Raw genomic sequence first — 22,500 nt, 5'->3', positions numbered from 1 at the left:
CTTCAGACTCTCCAGTTGATCAATAAGTCTCTACAGACTCTCCAGTTGATCAATAAGTCTCTTCAGACTCTCCAGTTGATCAATAAGTCTCTACAGACTCTCCAGTTGATCAATAAGTCTCTACAGACTCTCCAGTTGATCAATAAGTCTCTACAGACTGTCCAGTTGATCTCCAGTTGATCAATAAGTCTCTACAGACTGTCCAGTTGATCAATAAGTCTCTACAGACTCTCCAGTTGATCAATAAGTCTCTACAGACTCTCCAGTTGATCAGTAAGTCTCTACAGACTGTCCAGTTGATCAATAAGTCTCTACAGACTCTCCAGTTGATCAATAAGTCTCTACAGACTGTCCAGTTGATCAATAAGTCTCTACAGACTCTCCAGTTGATCAATAAGTCTCTACAGACTCTCCAGTTGATCAATAAGTCTCTTCAGACTCTCCAGTTGATCAATAAGTCTCTACAGACTCTCCAGTTGATCAATAAGTCTCTTCAGACTCTCCAGTTGATCAGTAAGTCTCTACAGACTGTCCAGTTGATCAATAAGTCTCTACAGACTCTCCAGTTGATCAATAAGTATCTTTAGACTCTCCAGTTGATCAATAAGTCTCTACAGACTCTCCAGTTGATCAATAAGTCTCTACAGACTGTCCAGTTGATCAATAAGTCTCTAAAGACTCTCCAGTTGATCAATAAGTCTCTACAGACTCTCCAGTTGATCAATAAGTCTCTTCAGACTCTCCAGTTGATCAATAAGTCTCTACAGACTCTCCAGTTGATCAATAAGTCTCTACAGACTCTCCAGTTGATCAATAAGTCTCTACAGACTGTCCAGTTGATCAATAAGTCTCTTCAGACTCTCCAGTTGATCAATAAGTCTCTACAGACTCTCCAGTTGATCAATAAGTCTCTTCAGACTCTCCAGTTGATCAATAAGTCTCTACAGACTCTCCAGTTGATCAATAAGTCTCTACAGACTCTCCAGTTGATCAATAAGTATCTTTAGACTCTCCAGTTGATCAATAAGTCTCTACAGACTCTCCAGTTGATCAATAAGTCTCTACAGACTGTCCAGTTGATCAATAAGTCTCTTCAGACTCTCCAGTTGATCAATAAGTCTCTACAGACTCTCCAGTTGATCAATAAGTCTCTTCAGACTCTCCAGTTGATCAATAAGTCTCTACAGACTCTCCAGTTGATCAATAAGTATCTTTAGACTCTCCAGTTGATCAATAAGTCTCTACAGACTCTCCAGTTGATCAATAAGTCTCTACAGACTCTCCAGTTGATCAATAAGTCTCTACAGACTCTCCAGTTGATCAATAAGTCTCTACAGACTCTCCAGTTGATCAATAAGTCTCTACAGACTCTCCAGTTGATCAATAAGTCTCTTCAGACTCTCCAGTTGATCAATAAGTCTCTACAGACTCTCCAGTTGATCAATAAGTATCTTTAGACTCTCCAGTTGATCAATAAGTCTCTACAGACTCTCCAGTTGATCAATAAGTCTCTACAGACTCTCCAGTTGATCAATAAGTCTCTACAGACTGTCCAGTTGATCAATAAGTCTCTTCAGACTCTCCAGTTGATCAATAAGTCTCTACAGACTCTCCAGTTGATCAATAAGTCTCTTCAGACTCTCCAGTTGATCAATAAGTCTCTACAGACTCTCCAGTTGATCAATAAGTCTCTACAGACTCTCCAGTTGATCAATAAGTCTCTACAGACTCTCCAGTTGATCAATAAGTCTCTTCAGACTCTCCAGTTGATCAATAAGTCTCTACAGACTCTCCAGTTGATCAATAAGTCTCTACAGACTCTCCAGTTGATCAATAAGTCTCTACAGACTCTCCAGTTGATCAATAAGTCTCTTTAGACTCTCCAGTTGATCAATAAGTCTCTTCAGACTCTCCAGTTGATCAATAAGTCTCTACAGACTCTCCAGTTGATCAATAAGTCTCAATAATCTTATCTTAATCTTAAAGAGCTCATAGTACCCTACTACCCCACTAGAGCACTACAGCTCCCAGAATGCAGCAGGAGCTCATAGTACCCTACTACCCCACTACAGCACTGCGCTCCCAGAATGCAGCAGGGTTACTTGAGGTTCCTAGAGTCTCCAGTAGTAGAATGGGAGCCAGAGCCTTCAGCTATCAAGCTCCTCTTCTCTGGAACCAGCAGTTCCAGTCCGGGAGGCAGACCCCGTCTCTACATGTCAGAGCAGGCTGAAGCCTTTCCTCTTTGATAACGCTGATCCTGAAGCTGCTATAGGCCTCGACTGCCGGGGGACTTCCTCTGACACACTGAGCTCCCCTCTCCTTCTGGATATACTCATGTCCCATGGCCATGTTGTTACTAGCTTCATTCCTCCCCGGGAATCCTTGTGCCTCCTTGTCTCGCAGCTAACCGTGGAGCGGGGTCACACCTGGAGCGAGGTCACACCTGGAGCGGGGTCACACTTGGAGCGGGGTCACACTTGGAGCGGGGTCACACCTGGAGCGAGGTCACACTTGGAGCGGGGTCACACCTGGAGCGAGGTCACACTTGGAGCGGGGTCACACTTGGAGCGGGGTCACACCTGGAGCGAGGTCACACTTGGAGCGGGGTCACACTTGGAGCGGGGTCACACCTGGAGCGAGGTCACACCTGGAGCGAGGTCACACCTGGAGCGGGGTCGCACCTGGAGCGGGGTCACACTTGGAGCGGGGTCACACCTGGAGCGAGGTCATACCTGGAGAAGGGTTTCACCTGGAGCGAGGTCACACCTGGAGCGGGGTTTCACCTGGATCTTGGTGGTCTCCGGTATCGTGGCTGCATCTGCTGCCTGCTTGACACCAACTGCTACCATCATGAATTAACTACGTCTGTATGAAGCACTATGAGACTCCTCAGTCACTGCCAGAGACATCAAGAACTCCCAGCAAGCTGCTGCTGCTATTATTGTGGTTCTCTCTCTCTCTCTCTCTCTCTATCTCCCTCTCTCCCAGGTCTGACGGTACTGCTCTAGCAGGTCCAGGTCTGACAGTACTGCTCTAGCAGGTCCAGGTCTGACAGTACTGCTCTAGCAGGTCCAGGTCTGACAGTACTGCTCTAGCAGGTCCAGGTCTGACAGTACTGCTCTAGCAGGTCCAGGTCTGACAGTACTGCTCTAGCAGGTCCAGGTCTGACGGTACTGCTCTAGCAGGTCCAGGTCTGACAGTACTGCTCTAGCAGGTCCAGGTCTGACAGTACTGCTCTAGCAGGTCCAGGTCTGACGGTACTGCTCTAGCAGGTCCAGGTCTGACAGTACTGCTCTAGCAGGTCCAGGTCTGACAGTACTGCTCTAGCAGGTCCAGGTCTGACGGTACTGCTCTAGCAGGTCCAGGTCTGACGGTACTGCTCTAGCAGGTCCAGGTCTGACGGTACTGCTCTAGCAGGTCCAGGTCTGACAGTACTGCTCTAGCAGGTCCAGGTCTGACAGTACTGCTCTAGCAGGTCCAGGTCTGACGGTACTGCTCTAGCAGGTCCAGGTCTGACAGTACTGCTCTAGCAGGTCCAGGTCTGACAGTACTGCTCTAGCAGGTCCAGGTCTGACAGTACTGCTCTAGCAGGTCCAGGTCTGACAGTACTGCTCTAGCAGGTCCAGGTCTGACGGTACTGCTCTAGCAGGTCCAGGTCTGACGGTACTGCTCTAGCAGGTCCAGGTCTGACGGTACTGCTCTAGCAGGTCCAGGTCTGACGGTACTGCTCTAGCAGGTCCAGGTCTGACAGTACTGCTCTAGCAGGTCCAGGTCTGACAGTACTGCTCTAGCAGGTCCAGGTCTGACGGTACTGCTCTAGCAGGTCCAGGTCTGACGGTACTGCTCTAGCAGGTCCAGGTCTGACAGTACTGCTCTAGCAGGTCCAGGTCTGACGGTACTGCTCTAGCAGGTCCAGGTCTGACAGTACTGCTCTAGCAGGTCCAGGTCTGACAGTACTGCTCTAGCAGGTCCAGGCTCTGCTGTAGGCCGTCTGCTGTGGGGGACAACAGGACCAGGGATCGGGGATGTTTCTATTGATGTAAATACTGAAGAGGGCTGAGATTACAGCGCTGACCTGACGAACCCCCGGCCCTCGGTTAAAGAAGCTGCACATGTTGCCAGTATACATTGATTTAATCATATCATATTACCTCCTACACCACTTTCAAGAACTCTAGAACAGTCCTGTATGCCCAATAGTGATGAGCTGGTCCAGTGATGAGCTGGTCCAGTGATGTGCTGGTCCAGTGATGAGCTGTGGTCCAGTGATGTGCTGGTCCAGTGATGTGCTGGTCCAGTGATGAGCTGGTCCAGTGATGTGCTGGTCCAGTGATGTGCTGGTCCAGTGATGTGCTGGTCCAGTGATGAGCTGGTCCAGTGATGAGCTGGTCCAGTGATGTGCTGGTCCAGTGATGAGCTGGTCCAGTGATGTGCTGGTCCAGTGATGAGCTGGTCCAGTGATGTGCTGGTCCAGTGATGAGCTGGTCCAGTGATGAGCTGGTCCAGTGATGAGCTGTGGTCCAGTGATGAGCTGGTCCAGTGATGAGCTGGTCCAGTGATGAGCTGGTCCAGTGATGAGCTGGTCCAGTGATGTGCTGTGGTCCAGTGATGAGCTGTGGACCAGTGATGAGCTGGTCCAGTGATGAGCTGGTCCAGTGATGAGCTGGTCCAGTGATGTGCTGTGGTCCAGTGATGAGCTGTGGACCAGTGATGAGCTGGTCCAGTGATGAGCTGTGGACCAGTGATGAGCTGGTCCAGTGATGAGCTGTGGACCAGTGATGAGCTGGTCCAGTGATGAGCTGGTCCAGTGATGAGCTGGTCCAGTGATGAGCTGTGGACCAGTGATGAGCTGGTCCAGTGATGAGCTAGTCCAGTGATGAGCTGTGGACCAGTGATGAGCTGGTCCAGTGATGAGCTGGTCCAGTGATGAGCTGGTCCAGTGATGAGCTGGTCCAGTGATGAGCTGGTCCAGTGATGTGCTGTGGTCCAGTGATGAGCTGGTCCAGTGATGAGCTGGTCCAGTGATGTGCTGGTCCAGTGATGTGCTGGTCCAGTGATGAGCTGGTCCAGTGATGAGCTGGTCCAGTGATGAGCTGGTCCAGTGATGTGCTGGTCCAGTGATGTGCTGTGGTCCAGTGATGAGCTGGTCCAGTGATGTGCTGGTCCAGTGATGTGCTGGTCCAGTGATGATCTGGTCCAGTGATGTGCTGGTCCAGTGATGTGCTGTGGTCCAGTGATGAGCTGGTCCAGTGATGTGCTGGTCCAGTGATGTGCTGGTCCAGTGATGATCTGGTCCAGTGATGTGCTGGTCCAGTGATGTGCTGTGGTCCAGTGATGATGAGTTAATATTAACAGTAGTGTGTTTACAGACATGTCAGATGGTTTCTGCCTCCACGTCTCAGAGACTCCACACAGTCCAGACACTTTAATCTGATATCAGACAGATTCAGATTGTGATTGTGATTGTGATTTTTAAAGCCCAAATCGACCAATAGGATTTCCCCGTCTACATGCCAACAGGAGCTGCTGCTGCTGTCAGAGTAACTTTGTGTTGTAGATCATAACACAGATTCAGTTTTGTTTTTACAGATACCATCATGTTGATTAAAACCCAAATCAATAACGAACAGAGATATGTCAAGATCAGTGAACCGAGCTCGGAGGAGTTCTTGAATGCTGGTAAGCCATCAGTCACGCCCCGGTGTAAAAACAAAAGGGAAGTGTATGTGTCAGGTGAGGATGCACGTCATTGCTCTGTTGGTTGAAACCTGTCTTTCTGGCGGGCCTGTAGGTCGTTTCCAGAGGTCACAGCATCAGGGGCTGACTCTATTGGTCGGCTGAGTTGAGTTAGTTTCTCTCCTAGCTGGTATAAGGGGATCAACTTGTTTTGAAGATGAATGATGGGAGTTGTCAGACAGTGTGATCAGATTGATGGCATGGGATCATATGGTATGACTCCCTGTTTGTGTTTCTCCCTAAGCGTTCCTGAAGTTCTCCATCCCCCCGTCACCAAAGGCATCAGAGTATGTGATGAGACGGGACTGAGGTGGATACAGACGTCTTTGAGGAAGTAGCACAGCAGCCCAACGCTGGTGGATTCACTATCACATCAGACAACGTCAACTTCTATCTTCATTCACATTCCTTTCAGCATAGTCCAGTGAATATAGAATAAGACTCAGTTACACGTTAAGGTTGTGATAAACTGACTAATGGTGTTTATCTCTCTCTGCCCTCTCTCTCCTGAACTACACCTAGGTTCCCAGGGGACAACTTCGTCCACCAGTCCACCGCTTGATGTCGTAACCAGTTCAGCGCTGGATCTTTCAGGCTGCGGTCCTGATGATACGATCATCCTGAAACTAGTATCCTGACTCTGATGATCCAGTCATTCTACATGAGGATTACAGCCCTTCCAGAAAACGGCAGAAGGAAGATCAAGATGCCAAACGTGTAAGTTGATGTGTAAAATGTCTGTTGTGATTTTATTTTCCTGTATTTACTGTCAGCTCTCCAAGATTATTTCATTTTTAGTGAATATTGTCTTCTGTCGTTTCACAGCTGGTTGAATCTGCGCTGGCCAAGAAACCCGGTGGAGACTCTATTGTCCAGGAATACAAGCGGAGGAAAGGTCTGACTGACTCGTCACGGAGACAGATGGTTAACATCCTTGCAGCAGACATGACTGAAACTCAACATGAGTAACTCTGATGTCTTCAGCATGCTGTTGCTCTGTGTACAACGACTAGAGCTGAGAATCGTTCACCAATCACTTGTTTCATTCATTTTAGTAAGTGCCTTTCTTTAATTCTCATTGCTCTGAGATGTACTGTAAGCATTGACGTTAATAGACTTGTTCACTTTCCCTTGTCAGGACGGCAGCGACACGGCATGTCAGAGAGATGTCTGCTAATGTTCCCTTACCTGATGGATCCATATTCCACAAAGGGATATGGAAGTCCTTTATGTGTTCTTGTTATTAGACTGTTAAGAGCATTCCTACTATAGGCTGTACAAAAGAGAAAGAAGCAGAGGCAAACCAACACAAGTACATTTCACCAGTGCACCCAAATTTAATTACGGTTGTACAACTTCAAAATGAGACTTTAGATTACACAGTGGATTAAAACGGTTGCACTTTATAGGCCTGATTCATATTATGAAAATAGTGAATTGATATTTCCAAATATTCCAGTGTCCAAAGCATTTAGATCACACAAACAATGCTTCATCAGAGACCAGAAGGTCCTCACATCAGCTGTCTGGTGGAGGACCGACAGCTACAAGAGATGCTTCATCAGAGACCAGAAGGTCCTCACATCAGCTGTCTGGTGCAGGACCGACAGCTACAAGAGATGCTTCATCAGAGACCAGAAGGTCCTCACATCAGCTGTCTGGTGGAGGACCGACAGCTACAAGAGATGCTTCATCAGAGACCAGAAGGTCCTCACATCAGCTGTCTGGTGCAGGACCGACAGCTACAAGAGATGCTTCATCAGAGACCAGAAGGTCCTCACATCAGCTGTCTGGTGCAGGACCGACAGCTAGAAGAGATGCTTCATCAGAGACCAGAAGGTCCTCACATCAGCTGTCTGGTGGAGGACCGACAGCTAGAAGAGATGCTTCATGTAGTCCTGAGACGACCCTGAGTGAAGAGCAATGCAAGGAGGCCATGTCCTTCATGAAATATTCTTCTGATGAGGCCACTATCAAGCAGAAGATGAAGATGACGTTTGAATATCGTCGTAATATGGTTCTCGACGATGAGAAATCCTCGGACGTCTTGACTGAATTTCAAAGAAGTCAAAGGCCTGGTAATGAGTATTTTAGGTCATAGAAATGTAAATGAATGTTATAACGGCAACACTTTCTTCACCTATAGGGAAGGACGATATAACCATACTGTATGTATGGTTATATCGTCTCCCCATCCCTTCGTTGTGGTACTGTACCTGATTCTGTCTACAGTCTGGATGCCGTTCACTTCCCATTCCAATGCCAAATCAACCATAGAGATTCTAAACTGCTTGTAGTAATGTAAGATATGACTCAATCATACAAAGCATTAAAAGGCTAGTGCTTTTGTGATTGACAAGTATCTGATCTCCAGGGATTACATAACTGACTACATTTAGGAGTTTCTGAAGTTGATTTTAATATTATCTTGCAGCTTAATGGGAAGAGAATTGCATCTGTATAGGTAAATGAAAAACATGACTATTGTGGCAATAGGTTGGGGGAAGGTGACTCGATAAGTACTTCATACAACCCCACATCAAATGATCTGAACTATCCCTTCAAGTTTCTTCAAACTCTCTCTTGGTATGTCATTTATCTATTTCAGATTGAGCAACACTTCATCCTGCAGTTTGGAGAAGATGTAGCTGCCAGATGTTTGGAGAGGTTGGTCCCTGCTCTGTAGTCCTAGCTGAAAAACCCACTTTGAGGAATGGAATACTGGATGAATCAAGTATTTCTGTATCTAGGTGGCCTACTACATCTAAACAAAAGGTCCTCCAGCAGAGCAGGGCTCTCCCTCCACTAGTGACCTTCAAGAAGTGATTTATTGTGCAGAAGGAATTGGATGATGCTGTTGACTCTGGTACTTTGATTTACTCCGTCTGGGGCTTTGACTGGCTTTGACTCTCTTTGACTCTCTTTGACTCTCTTTGACTCTCTTTGACTGGCTTTGACTCTCTTTGACTGTCTTTGACTGTCTTTGACTCTCTTTGACTGTCTTTGACTGTCTTTGACTCTCTTTGACTGGCTTTGACTCTCTTTGACTGTCTTTGACTCTCTTTGACTGGCTTTGACTCTCTTTAACTGTCTTTGACTCTCTTTGACTGGCTTTGAGTGGCTTTGACTCTCTTTAACTGTCTTTGACTCTCTTTGACTCTCTTTGACTGGCTTTGACTCTCTTTGACTGTCTTTGACTCTCTTTGACTGTCTTTGACTGTCTTTGACTCTCTTTGACTGGCTTTGACTCTCTTTGACTGTCTTTGACTCTCTTTGACTGGCTTTGACTCTCTTTAACTGTCTTTGACTCTCTTTGACTGGCTTTGAGTGGCTTTGACTCTCTTTAACTGTCTTTGACTCTCTTTGACTCTCTTTGACTGGCTTTGACTCTCTTTGACTGGCTTTGACTCTCTTTGACTCTCTTTGACTGGCTTTGACTCTCTTTGACTCTCTTTGACTGGCTTTGACTCTCTTTGACTCTCTTTGTCTCTCTTTGACTCTCTTTGTCTCTCTTTGACTGTCTTTGACTATCTTTGACTCTCTTTGACTGGCTTTGACTCTCTTTGACTGTCTTTGACTCTCTTTGACTGGCTTTGACTCTCTTTAACTGTCTTTGACTCTCTTTGACTGGCTTTGACTGGCTTTGACTCTCTTTAACTGTCTTTGACTCTCTTTGACTCTCTTTGACTGGCTTTGACTCTCTTTAACTGTCTTTGACTCTCTTTGACTCTCTTTGACTCTCTTTGACTGGCTTTGACTCTCTTTGACTGTCTTTGACTCTCTTTAACTGTCTTTGACTGTCTTTGACTCTCTTTGACTCTTTGACTGTCTTTGACTCTCTTTGACTGTCTTTGACTGTCTTTGACTCTCTTTGACTCTTTGACTGTCTTTGACTGTCTTTGACTCTCTTTGACTCTTTGACTCTCTTTAACTGTCTTTGACTCTCTTTGACTCTCTTTGACTCTCTTTGACTGGCTTTGACTCTCTTTGACTGTCTTTGACTCTCTTTAACTGTCTTTGACTGTCTTTGACTCTCTTTGACTCTTTGACTGTCTTTGACTCTCTTTGACTGTCTTTGACTGTCTTTGACTCTCTTTGACTCTTTGACTCTCTTTGACTGTCTTTGACTCTCTTTGACTGTCTTTGACTCTCTTTGACTCTTTGACTCTCTTTGACTCTTTGACTCTCTTTGACTGTCTTTGACTCTCTTTGACTCTCTTTGACTGTCTTTGACTCTCTTTGACTCTTTGACTCTCTTTGACTCTTTGACTCTCTTTGACTCTTTGACTCTCTTTGACTGTCTTTGACTCTCTTTGACTGTCTTTGACTGTCTTTGACTCTCTTTGACTGTGTTTGACTCTCTTTGACTGTCTTTGACTGTCTTTGACTCTCTTTGACTCTTTGACTCTCTTTGACTCTTTGACTCTCTTTGACTGTCTTTGACTCTCTTTGACTGTCTTTGACTCTTTGACTCTCTTTGACTCTTTGACTCTCTTTGACTCTTTGACTCTCTTTGACTGTCTTTGACTCTCTTTGACTCTCTTTGACTCTTTGACTCTCTTTGACTGTCTTTGACTCTCTTTGACTCTCTTTGACTGTCTTTGACTCTCTTTGACTCTTTGACTCTCTTTGACTCTTTGACTCTCTTTGACTGTCTTTGACTCTCTTTGACTCTCTTTGACTGTTTGACTCTCTTTGACTGTCTTTGACTGTCTTTGACTCTCTTTGACTCTTTGACTGTCTTTGACTCTCTTTGACTGTCTTTGACTCTCTTTGACTCTTTGACTGTCTTTGACTGTCTTTGACTCTCTTTGACTCTCTTTGACTCTTTGACTCTCTTTGACTGTCTTTGACTGTCTTTGACTCTCTTTGACTGTCTTTGACTCTCTTTGACTCTTTGACTCTCTTTGACTCTTTGACTGTCTTTGACTGTCTTTGACTCTTTGACTCTTTGACTCTCTTTGACTGTCTTTGACTGTCTTTGACTCTCTTTGACTGTCTTTGACTCTCTTTGACTCTTTGACTCTCTTTGACTCTTTGACTGTCTTTGACTCTCTTTGACTCTCTTTGACTCTTTGACTCTTTGACTCTTTGACCCTCGCTTTCTCTTGGTTCAGCTGCAGCTTATTAAAGAATGGTGTTGTTAAATGTTAGATTATAGTTCTATTATATAACATTGAGCTCTTTTGTTTCTGTGTTCAGGATGGGACAGTGATCTGTCTTCCATTATCCTCCTCCTCCACCTGATTCCTCCTCCACCTGATTCCTCCTTCAGCCCAGGCCGGAGAAGACCAGGCAGGTGTCCGCAGCCCGGCTGAGAAGCATCTCGTTGAGTTCAACAAGGTTTGTATTGTAGGTTTTATCCATTTGAAACGAATAGAGTGTAATGTTGGGAGGACACACAATGTCTTTCCCTCATCTGTAATGTCTCCCATGGATGACATTGATTGTTGTGTAGAAAATATTTGACTAAAAAAAGTGTTAAAGTGATGGATAGTTACTCATGATCTCTTATATGAAAGCTTTTTTATATACCCGCAGTACTAATTTAAGATCAATGAACCAGAGAGATTTCAACTAGTTCTTTGATTTTCAATGTTTAACTTTTGCTCTTTCTTTTCTCCTCAGAGTGGTTCAAGCATCCAGGAACATGTTGATGCCATCAGCAGCACTCAACCCGATCTACCTGCCGCTGGGATGAAGAGGAGCACCATCCATGAGTTCTTCATCGTTCTGGACAAGCAGGTCATACCATGCAAGTCAACCAGTTCTACATGTAGTATTCTAACCTGGAGTACTACAGGTTGTAGTATTCTAACCTGGAGTACTACAGGTTGTAGTATTTAAACCTGGAGTACTCCAGGTTGTAGTATTTAAACCTAGAGTACTACAGGTTGTAGTATTTAAACCTGGAGTACTACAGGTTGTTGTATTCTAACCTGGAGTACTACAGGTTGTAGTATTCAGACCTGGAGTACTACAGGTTGTAGTATTTAAACCTAGAGTACTACAGGTTGTAGTATTCAGACCTGGAGTACTACAGGTTGTAGTATTCAGACCTGGAGTACTACAGGTTGTAGTATTCAGACCTGGAGTACTACAGGTTGTAGTATTTAAACCTAGAGTACTACAGGTTGTAGTATTTAAACCTAGAGTACTACAGGTTGTAGTATTTAAACCTAGAGTACTACAGGTTGTAGTATTTAAACCTAGAGTACTACAGGTTGTAGTATTCAAACCTGGAGTACTCCAGGTTGTAGTATTTAAACCTAGAGTACTACAGGTTGTAGTATTTAAACCTAGAGTACTACAGGTTGTAGTATTCAAACCTGGAGTACTCCAGGTTGTAGTATTCAAACCTAGAGTACTACAGGTTGTAGTATTCTAACCTGGAGTACTCCAGGTTGTAGTATTTAGTACATTAAGTACACAGACAGGTAGTTTTTTGTAGTTTTCTTTGTAGTTTTATTTTCACGGGGGAAACAGGGAAATGTTCAGGCAGGAGAAATCAACCAATCACAGACGAGTATCATATGACATCATACAGCAGGACCATCTGATTGGCTGGTCGCTCTTTGAAGGAAGACGATTGGTGGAGAGCAGTACAGGTGGGAGGGGCGTTTCCACGTGGCACGATAGAGTGATTGACAGGTGTGTCTGGTTGTCATGGTAACGGTTGTCATGCTCAGCCCCGTAGTGACGATAGTAAACAAAAACAAACACGTAAATAAAAACACGTAACGACGTCCTAACTCGTTAACTAATTAACCCTCTAACTAACTAACGAGACACATCTAACTCAGGACTGTTGCCATGGTTACTGAAGCTAGCATCTGATTGGACGTGGAGACGACCGAGAGACGGACCAGTTCCTGAACTGGTTCCTGTTCCGGTTTACAAACTGGTCCTGATTCTGACCTACTAATGATATGGTTTCTGAACTGGTCCCTGACCTGGATCCTATTCTGGTTCCTGGACTGGTTCCTATTCTGGTTCCTGGACTGGTTCCTATTCTGGTTCCTTATCTGCTTTCTCATCTGATTTCTGAACTGGCTCCTTTTTCTGGACTGGTTTCTGTTCTGGTGTCTAAACCGGTTCCTGTTCTGGTTTCTAGACTGCTTCCTATTCTGGTTCCTGATCTGCCTTGTCATCTGATTTCTGAACTGGTTTCTGTTCTGGTTCCTGAGCTGCTTCCTGATCTGGTTTCTGAACTGGTTTCTGTTCTGGTTTCTGGATTTGTTTTTGTTGTGGTTCCTGAGCTGATTCCTGAGCTGATTCCTGATCTGGTTTCTGATCTGGTTTCTGAGCTGCTTTGTCATCTGATGTCTGAACTGGTTCCTGTTCTGATTTCGAAACTGGTTCCTGATCTGGTTTCTGAACTGGTTTTGAAGAGATTCATGAACTGGTTCCTGTTCTGGTTTCTGAACTGGTTTAGAAGTAATTCATGAACTAGTTCCTGTTCTGGTTCCTGATCTGCTTTGTCATCTGAACTAGTTTAGAAGAGATTCATGAACTGGTTCCTCATTCTGGGCTGGTTCCTATCGGGGTTTGGGATTTAGTTCCTGAACTGGTTTGTGGCGTTTCAGTCGTCTTTCTGAGTTAAACTGGTTTGAAGCTGGTTTCTGAACTGACTGATGAAACCAGATGTAAGAACCTGTTAAAGTCTGTGATGATAAAAAACTAAATGGTGTCATCAATAAATAAATAACAATAAATAATAATAGATAATAATAAATAATAATAGATCATAAATACACAATAAAGAGATAATAAATAATAATTAATAAACACGTGATAATAAGTAACTAAACACATGACTGATTGAGGAGCGGGTCAGTGAACGCATCAGCTGTCTTCATGCAGATGGACACGGTGACGGAGCCGTCCAGCCCGTCAGTGACATCACAGCGTGTGTGCGTGCTGATTGGTCGGTTTCAGGGAGTTAAAGCTGCACCGAGCTGTCGAAGGTCAGAAGATACGAGACAGAACGACTACTGGGGACTAAAGGTGCTTAAAAACAGACGGTCAGTGAACGCATCATGAGGATCTAACGGGCAGATTGTGTCACTTCATTTACAACATCTGGATTAGTGCAGCTTTAACGTGTGGTGTGTGTAGATGTGTGTGTGTGTGTGTGTGTGTGGTGTGCAGGTGTGTCTATTTGTCGTTGATTCGTAGTTTGAAGGAAACCCGTCCGGCGAACTTGTCTCGCTCGCTGCCGACGGCGAGCGTGTTGGAGTTGATTCTACACTCCACGTTGATGTCTGTGTTCAGAGAGGCGTTCAGGAACTTCACGGCCACCAGCGGCTGTGTGTAGTTCACCTGAGACATTGAACACATCACACACTCAGTAACATGATAGTAAGACATTGAACGCACCACACACTCAGTAACATGATAGTAAGACATTGAACGCATCACACACTCAGTAACATGATAGTGAGACATTGAACGCATCACACACTGAGTAACATGATAGTGAGACATTGAACGCATCACACACTGAGTAACATGATGGTGAGACATTGAACGCATCACACACTCAGTAACATGATGGTGAGACATTGAACGCATCACACACTCAGTAACATGATAGTAAGACATTGAACGCATCACACACTGAGTAACATGATGGTGAGACATTGAACGCATCACACACTCAGTAACATGATGGTGAGACATTGAACGCATCACACACTCAGTAACATGATAGTAAGACATTGAACGCATCACACACTGAGTAACATGATGGGGAGACATTGAACACATCACACACTCAGTAACATGATAGTAAGACATTGAACGCATCACACACTCAGTAACATGATGGTGAGACATTGAACGCACCACACACTCAGTAACATGATAGTAAGACATTGAACGCACCACACACTCAGTAACATGATAGTAAGACATTGAACGCATCACACACTCAGTAACATGATGGTGAGACATTGAACGCATCACACACTGAGTAACATGATAGTAAGACATTGAACGCATCACACACTCAGTAACATGATGGTGAGACATTGAACGCATCACACACTGAGTAACATGATAGTAAGACATTGAACGCATCACACACTCAGTAACATGATGGTGAGACATTGAACGCATCACACTCAGTAACATGATGGTGAGACATTGAACACATCACACTGAGTAACGTGATAGTAAGACATTGAACGCATCACACACTGAGTAACGTGATAGTAAGACATTGAACGCATCACACACTGAGTAACATGATGGGGAGACATTGAACGCATCACACACTGAGTAACATGATGGTGAGACATTGAACGCATCACACACTGAGTAACATGATGGGGAGACATTGAACGCATCACACACTGAGTAACATGATGGGGAGACATTGAACGCATCACACACTGAGTAACATGATGGGGAGACATTGAACGCATCACACACTTAGTAACATGATGGTGAGACATTGAACGCATCACACACTCAGTAACATGATGGGGAGACATTGAACGCATCACACACTGAGTAACATGATGGTGAGACATTGAACGCATCACACACACAGTAACATGATGGTGAGACATTGAACACACCACACACAGTAACATGATGGTGAGACATTGAACGCATCACACACAGTAACATGATTGTGAGACATTGAACGCATCACACACTGAGTAACATGATGGGGAGACATTGAACGCATCACACTGAGTAACATGATGGGGAGACATTGAACGCATCACACACTCAGTAACATGATGGTGAGACATTGAACGCATCACACACTGAGTAACATGATGGGGAGACATTGAACGCATCACACACTGAGTAACATGATGGTGAGACATTGAACGCATCACACACTCAGTAACATGATGGTGAGACATTGAACGCATCACACACTCAGTAACATGATGGTGAGACATTGAACGCATCACACACTGAGTCACATGATGGTGAGACATTGAACGCATCACACACTGAGTAACATGATGGTGAGACATTGAACGCATCACACACTGAGTAACATGATGGTGAGACATTGAACACATCACACACACAGTAACATGATGGTGAGACATTGAACACATCACACACTCAGTAACATGATGGTGAGACATTGAATGCATCACACACAGTAACATGATGGTGAGACATTGAACACACCACACACTCAGTAACATGATGGTGAGACATTGAACGCATCACACACTGAGTAACATGATGGGGAGACATTGAACGCATCACACACTGAGTAACATGATGGGGAGACATTGAACGCATCACACACTGAGTAACATGATGGGGAGACATTGAACGCATCACACACTCAGTAACATGATGGTGAGACATTGAACGCATCACACACTGAGTAACACGATGGGGAGACATTGAACGCACCACACACTCAGTAACATGATGGGGAGACATTGAACGCATCACACACTGAGTGGATATAAACTGGATAAACTGGAAAACAAAGTAGATCATGGACATGAGGAGTTCATGTTAAAGGGACTATTTATAACTTTGTACGCGCATAAATGTAGCGGGTCGTCACACATGCGCGCTCGTGTGTGGCCGCTGCCTCTCCAACTCTGCCTGCCTTCGCTCAGAGAGCGCGTTCTCAGCTCGCTCCACCTCTAGACGTGCACGCTGCTCACTCCTCACTGCAGGAGAGTTAGTTTAGCTCTGAGAATATCTAGAGAATGATCAGGGGACGTTTGTGCAGAAATAACTGCTGCAGCTCCTCCAGACCAACAGAGCTTTCCCGTGTCTGGTGAAGTGACGGGGCTCCTCAGCTAGTAACGTTACCCTCTCGTTACCGACCGGGTGCCGGTGTCTCCGGCTGCGGGAGGAGAGAGCAGGGAGACTCGCTGCAGAGCCCCGCTGCTGGCAGGAGAAGCCAACACTAGGATCAGATGTAAATCATGTTCATGGAGAGACCTTGGTCTGGTCAGCTAACATTACTGCCAAGCAGCTGGAATATAGAGTGATGTTGTGCTTTTAGCTGACGTGTGTCTCCTCACTGTGTTGAGCGATGCTCCTTCAGGTATATTGAGAGCGAGCAAGCGCGAGCCCGACGCTGACTTTCGTTGATTTCACGGCCACAGGTGTCGCTGTTAAGAAGCATTTCTGAAAGTTACAAATAGTCCCTTTAAACTTGTGTTCAGTGGATTATTTCTCTGTTGTTCCAATGCTAATGGTGATGCTAATGCTAATGGTCATTGTATTCTACATGGTTGAAAGCCTGTTTATTTACCTTCACAATGATGTCACACTTGTAAGGATCATGTATTTGTGGGATGAGCAGCACAGCTGATGATGTGGGGAGCGCCCAAGAACAATGTTCCAAAATGCTCCGTCGATGGTAAACAGTGTATTCTCCTGTTGGTGTTGACTCTTGTTGTGAGTTGTTTGGTGGATGATTGAACTCTCTATCAGTAACAAGGAACAAACAAGACATATTGATTGATTGAATCCACCGTCAGGAGCCTCAGTAGAGGTGGAAGATCCATACGCAGCCACAACAGCCTGACACCTCCTCCTCATGCTGGTCACCAACCTGGTCACACGTTGCTGTGGGATGGCGTTCCATTCCTCAACCAGGATTGGTTGCAGGTCAGCCAGCGTGGTTGTGTTGGTCACTCTAACACGTACAGCACGCCCAAGCTGATCCCACATGTTGAGTTGGGTTGAGGTGTGGACTCTTGGCAGGCCGTTCCATTCTCTCTCCTCCCACATTGTGGAGGTAGTCTGTGATAACCCTGGCTCTGTGGGGGGGGGGCGTTGTTTCTTGGAGGATGAAGTTAGGTCCCAGATTGTGGAGATATGGGATCACCACTGGCTGCAGAATCTCATCCTGATATCTCCCTGCATTGAGATGGCCTTCAATGATGACAAGCCTTGTTTTGCCAGTGAGGGAGATGCCCCCCCCCACACCATGACACTGCCCCCACCAAAAGCTGTTACTCCATCGGTTCAACAATCAGCAGAGCGTTCTCCACGTCGTCTCCATACTTTGACCTGCCATCCAACTTTAACAGACAGAACCTGGACTCATCACTGAACATGACATTCCCCCACATGTTCAGGTTCCATTGTCTGTGTTGGAGACACCAGCGCCAACGGGCCTGACGGTGAAGGGCAGTCATTGCAGGCTTCCTGGTAGCCTTATGAGAATACACTGTTTACCATTGACGGAGCATTTTGGAACATTGTTCTTGGGCGCTCCCCACATCATCAGCTGTGCTGCTCATCCCACAAATACATGATCCTTACAAGTGTGACATCATTGTGAAGGTAAATAAACAGGCTTTCAACCATGTAGAATACAATGACCATTAGCATTAGCATCACCATTAGCATTGATACAACAGAGAAATAATCCACCAAACAAGTTAACTACTTTGTTTTACCAGTTTATATAGTAAGTGTGTGTTGAGTGTGTTACCTGAGCTTTCTTGCCGTAGTACGGGTAGTACATGAGGTTCAAGGTTCCGTTAGGAGGATAATACGCCAGAGGTCCGATCTTCTCACTGTCCTCCCTCTGCACACACACACACCCACACACACACACACACACACACACACACACACACACACACACACACACACACACACGGATCAATACCTCCGTTCACACAGGAACTAGAACCAGCTGCTGTTCATGATCTAAAGTTCTGACTCTGTGGTTCTACGTCGTGACTCTGTGGTTCTACGTCGTGACTGTGGTTCTACTTTGTGACTGTGGTTCTACGTTGTGACTCTGGTTCTACGTCGTGACTGTGGTTCTATGTCGTGACTCTGTGGTTCTACGCTGTGACTCGGTGGTTCTACGTCGTGACTCGGTGGTTCTACGTCGTGACTCTGTGATTCTACGATGTGACTCTGGTTCTACGTCGTGACTCTGTGGTTCTACGCTGTGACTCGGTGGTTCTACGTCGTGACTCTGTGGTTCTACGTTGTGACTCTGTGGTTCTACGTCGTGACTCTGTGGTTCTACGTCATGACTCTGTGGTTCTACGTCGTGACTCTGTGGTTCTATGACGTGACTCTGTGGTTCTACGTTGTGACTCTGTGGTTCTACATTGGGACTCTGTGGTTCTAAGTTGATTTTTATACTGTTCTTACCCACTCATCTTTGTCCACCCTGTATCTCTGATGACGGAGGGACAAACAGATTCAGACAGACAGGTTCAGACAGACAGACAGAGAGAGAGACAGACAGATTCAGATTCAGACAGACAGACAGACAGGTTCAGACCTTGGCTCCACAGGTGACATATGGAGACTGACCGTCCTTCCCTGGTAACATACCGATGACCTGGAGAGACAGACAGGTAGACAGAGAGGTCAGTAGAGGTATGTGGGGTTCATTGTCCCTACTACTGCCACTACTACTGCCGCTACTACTACCACTACTACTGCCACTACTACTACCACTATTACTGCGTCTACTACTGCCTCTACTACTGCCTCTACACTGCCACTACTACTGCCTCTACTACTGCCTCTACTATTACCACTATTACTGCCTCTACTACTGCCTCTACTACTACCACTATTACTGCCTCTACTACTGCCTCTACTGCTGCTTGTACTATTACCTCTATTACTGCCTCTACACTGCCACTACTACTGCCTCTACTACTGCCTCTACTATTACCACTATTACTGCCTCTACTACTGCCTCTACTACTGCCTCTACTACTACCACTATTACTGCCTCTACTACTGCCACTACTATTACCTCTATTACTGCCTCTACTATTGCCTCTACTACTGCCACTACTCCTGCCACTACTACTGCCACTACTACTGCCTCTACTACTACCACTACTACTGCCACTACTACTACCACTATTACTGCGTCTACTACTGCCACTACTATTACCTCTATTACTGCCTCTACTCCTACCACTACTACTACCACTATTACTGCCTCTACTGCTGCTTCTACTATTACCTCTATTACTGCCTCTACTACTGCCTCTACTGCTGCTTCTACTATTACCTCTATTACTGCCTCTACTACTGCCTCTACTACTGCCACTACTACTGCCTCTACTACTGCCTCTACTACTGCCTCTACTATTACTGCCTCTACTACTGCCTCTACTACTGCCTCTACTACTACCACTATTACTGCCTCTACTACTGCCACTACTATTACCTCTATTACTGCGTCTACTACTGCCACTACTATTACCTCTATTACTGCGTCTACTACTGCCACTACTATTACCTCTATTACTGCCTCTACTACTGCCACTACTACTACCACTATAACTGCCTCTATTACTGCCTCTACTACTGCCTCTACTACTGCCACTACTACTACCACTACTACTACCACTATAACTGCCTCTATTACTGCCTCTACTACTGCCACTACTACTACCACTACTACTACCACTATTACTGCCTCTACTACTGCCTCTACTACTACCACTACTACTACCACTATTACTGCCTCTACTACTGCCTCTACTACTACCACTACTACTACCACTATTACTGCCTCTACTACTGCCTCTACTACTGCTGTCAGAGGTCAAAGTACCCGGTTCATTTTGATGAGGATCCAAGGCTGACCTCTGCTGTAACCATAGAAACGATCCCATATACTACCACCACTACTACTACCAGTACTACAGTACCTGTACTACACTACCCGTACTACAGTACCCGTACTACAGTACGTACCCGGTTCATTTTGATGAGGATGCAAGGCTGACCTCTGCTGTAACCATAGAAACGATCCGATATCCCAGAACACTCCTCCAGGATCGTCCGATTAAACTGACAGGAACGCTTGGGATTGTTCCTGACCTGCAGAGAGACAGACGGGTAGAGGGTGAGACAGACAGGCAGCGAGACAGACAGGTAGAGGGTGAGACAGGTAGTCAGCGAGACAGACGGGTAGAGGGTGAGACAGGTAGGCAGAGAGACAGACGGGTAGAGGGTGAGACAGGTAGGCAGAGAGACAGACGGGTAGAGGGTGAGACAGGTAGGCAGAGACAGACAGACAGGTAGAGGGTGAGACAGGTACAGAGACAGGTAGTCAGAGAGTGAGACAGGTAGAGAGTGAGACAGGTAGAGGGTGAGACAGGTGAAGAGACAGGTAGTCAGAGAATGAGACAGGTAGAGGGTGAGACAGGTGAAGAGACAGGTGAGCAGGGAGACAGACAGGTTTACCTCTCCACTGTCTTCTTGAATGAAATATTGATCTGGAGAACATTCATCATTGGTCTGAACCTGATAGCTGTCGTTGTATGCTGCAGACAGACAGGTAGAGGGTTAGACAGGTAGACAGTTAGACAGGTATACGGTTAATAAATCGTTAATATTAATGAGCGTCTTACTAGACAGGAATCCGTTGAGGTTGTTGATGAAACCGTCCCAACTCTCTGTTTCTGAGACCGAAAAACTGATCTCCAGCTGCTCCCCCTTTGGACGAATCATCATCCCTGAAACATGAAAACACACGTCCTCGTTAACCAATCACAGGAGGAGCCTCGTTAACCAATCACAGGAGGAGCCTCGTTAACCAATCACAGGCTGAGCCTCGTTAACCAATCACAGGAGGAGCCTCGTTAACCAATTACAGGAGGAGCCTCGTTAACCAATCACAGGAGGAGCCTAGTTAACCAATCACAGGAGGAGCCTCGTTAACCAATCACAGGCTGAGTCTCGTTAACCAATCACAGGAGGAGCCTCGTTAACCAATCACAGGAGGAGCCTCGTTAACCAATCACAGGCTGAGCCTCGTTAACCAATCACAGGAGGAGCCTCGTTAACCAATTACAGGAGGAGCTTAGTTAACCAATCACAGGCTGAGCCTCGTTAACCAATCACAGGGGGAGCCTCGTTAACCAATCACAGGCTGAGCCTCGTTAACCAATCACAGGCTGAGCCTCGTTAACCAATCACAGGAGGAGCCTCGTTAACCAATCACAGGAGGAGCCTCGTTAACCACCTGGCGTGGTCAGGCGGTCCTGCCAGTGTTAGGTGTGTTTGTTTTGGTTACCTGGCGTGGTCAGGCGGTCCTGACAGGTGGGCTTGTAGTCGTCCAGCGTCAGCAGCATGATGTACATGGTGAGAATGAACATTCCAGCCAGAAACAGATAGAAGACCAGATAGAAGAGAATGATGAGACCTGAGGAGGAGACACAGCGGTTATTATATCACACATCCTCTCCTCCTCTCCTCTCCTCTCCCCTCCCCTCCTCTCCCTCCTCTCCTCCACTCCTCTCCTCTCCTCTCCTCTCCTCTCCTCTCCTCTCCCATCCTCCTCCTCTCCTCCTCCCCTATTCCCCTCCTCTCTTCCTCCCCCACTCCTCTCCTCCTCCTCTCCTCCTCCTCTCCTATCCTCCCCCACTCCTCTCCTCCTCCTCCCCTCCTCTCTTCCTCCCCCACTCCTCCCCTCCTCCTCCTCTCCTCTCCTCCTCTCCTCCTCCTCTCCTCTCCTCTCTTCCCATCCTCCTCCTCTCCTCTCCTCCTCCTCCTCCTCTCCTCTCCTCTCCTCTCCTCCTCCCCTCCTCCTCTCCTCTCCTCTCATCCTCCTCCTCTCCTCTCCCATCCTCCTCCTCTCCTCCTCCCCTATTCCCCTCCTCTCTTCCTCCCCCACTCCTCTCCTCCTCCTCTCCTATCCTCCCCCACTCCTCTCCTCCTCCTCCCCTCCTCTCTTCCTCCCCCACTCCTCCCCTCCTCCTCCTCTCCTCTCCCATCCTCCTCCTCTCCTCCTCCCCTATTCCCCTCCTCTCC

General features: G+C 46.2%; 1 protein-coding gene across 3 annotated transcripts; it reads right to left on the bottom strand.

Moving 5' to 3' along the window:
- Window positions 1-12,177: 12,177 nt before the first annotated feature.
- Window positions 12,178-22,008, bottom strand: LOC119484192 (sodium/potassium-transporting ATPase subunit beta-2-like). Of its 3 annotated transcripts, none has more exons than XM_037762854.1 (8): window positions 21,764-22,008; window positions 21,099-21,203; window positions 20,932-21,011; window positions 20,440-20,565; window positions 18,998-19,057; window positions 18,865-18,891; window positions 18,185-18,280; window positions 12,178-14,058 (listed from the first exon to the last, which is right to left on the bottom strand). In XM_037762854.1, the coding sequence occupies exons 1-8, from the start codon at window positions 21,843-21,845 to the stop codon at window positions 13,894-13,896; spliced, it is 741 nt and encodes a 246-aa protein (XP_037618782.1). In that variant the 5' UTR covers window positions 21,846-22,008; the 3' UTR covers window positions 12,178-13,893. The 3 variants fall into 3 exon arrangements, with proteins under 3 accessions (XP_037618782.1, XP_037618783.1, XP_037618781.1); XM_037762855.1 differs by lacking the exon at window positions 21,764-22,008 and adding an exon at window positions 21,713-21,758; XM_037762853.1 differs by lacking the exon at window positions 18,865-18,891 and having other exon boundaries at window positions 21,764-21,998.
- Between the last annotated feature and the right edge of the window lie 492 nt (window positions 22,009-22,500).

This window comes from Sebastes umbrosus, unplaced genomic scaffold (genome assembly GCF_015220745.1).
Source record: "Sebastes umbrosus isolate fSebUmb1 unplaced genomic scaffold, fSebUmb1.pri S35, whole genome shotgun sequence".
Classification (NCBI taxonomy): Eukaryota; Metazoa; Chordata; class Actinopteri; order Perciformes; family Sebastidae; genus Sebastes; species Sebastes umbrosus.
This window is presented reverse-complemented; position numbering and strand designations above follow the sequence as displayed.

Bases quoted from the DNA above. Each gene is read 5' to 3' on its own strand.
- LOC119484192 (XM_037762854.1), bottom strand. From the start codon at position 21,845: ATGTTCATTCTCACCATGTACATCATGCTGCTGACGCTGGACGACTAC. The intron at 21,012-21,098 runs GTAAGACGCTCA...GTCTGTCTGCAG, and splicing joins CCTCAACGGATTCCTGTCTA to CATACAACGACAGCTATCAG. The intron at 18,281-18,864 runs GTAAGAACAGTA...GTGTGTGTGCAG, and splicing joins GGGTGGACAAAGATGAGTGG to AGGGAGGACAGTGAGAAGAT.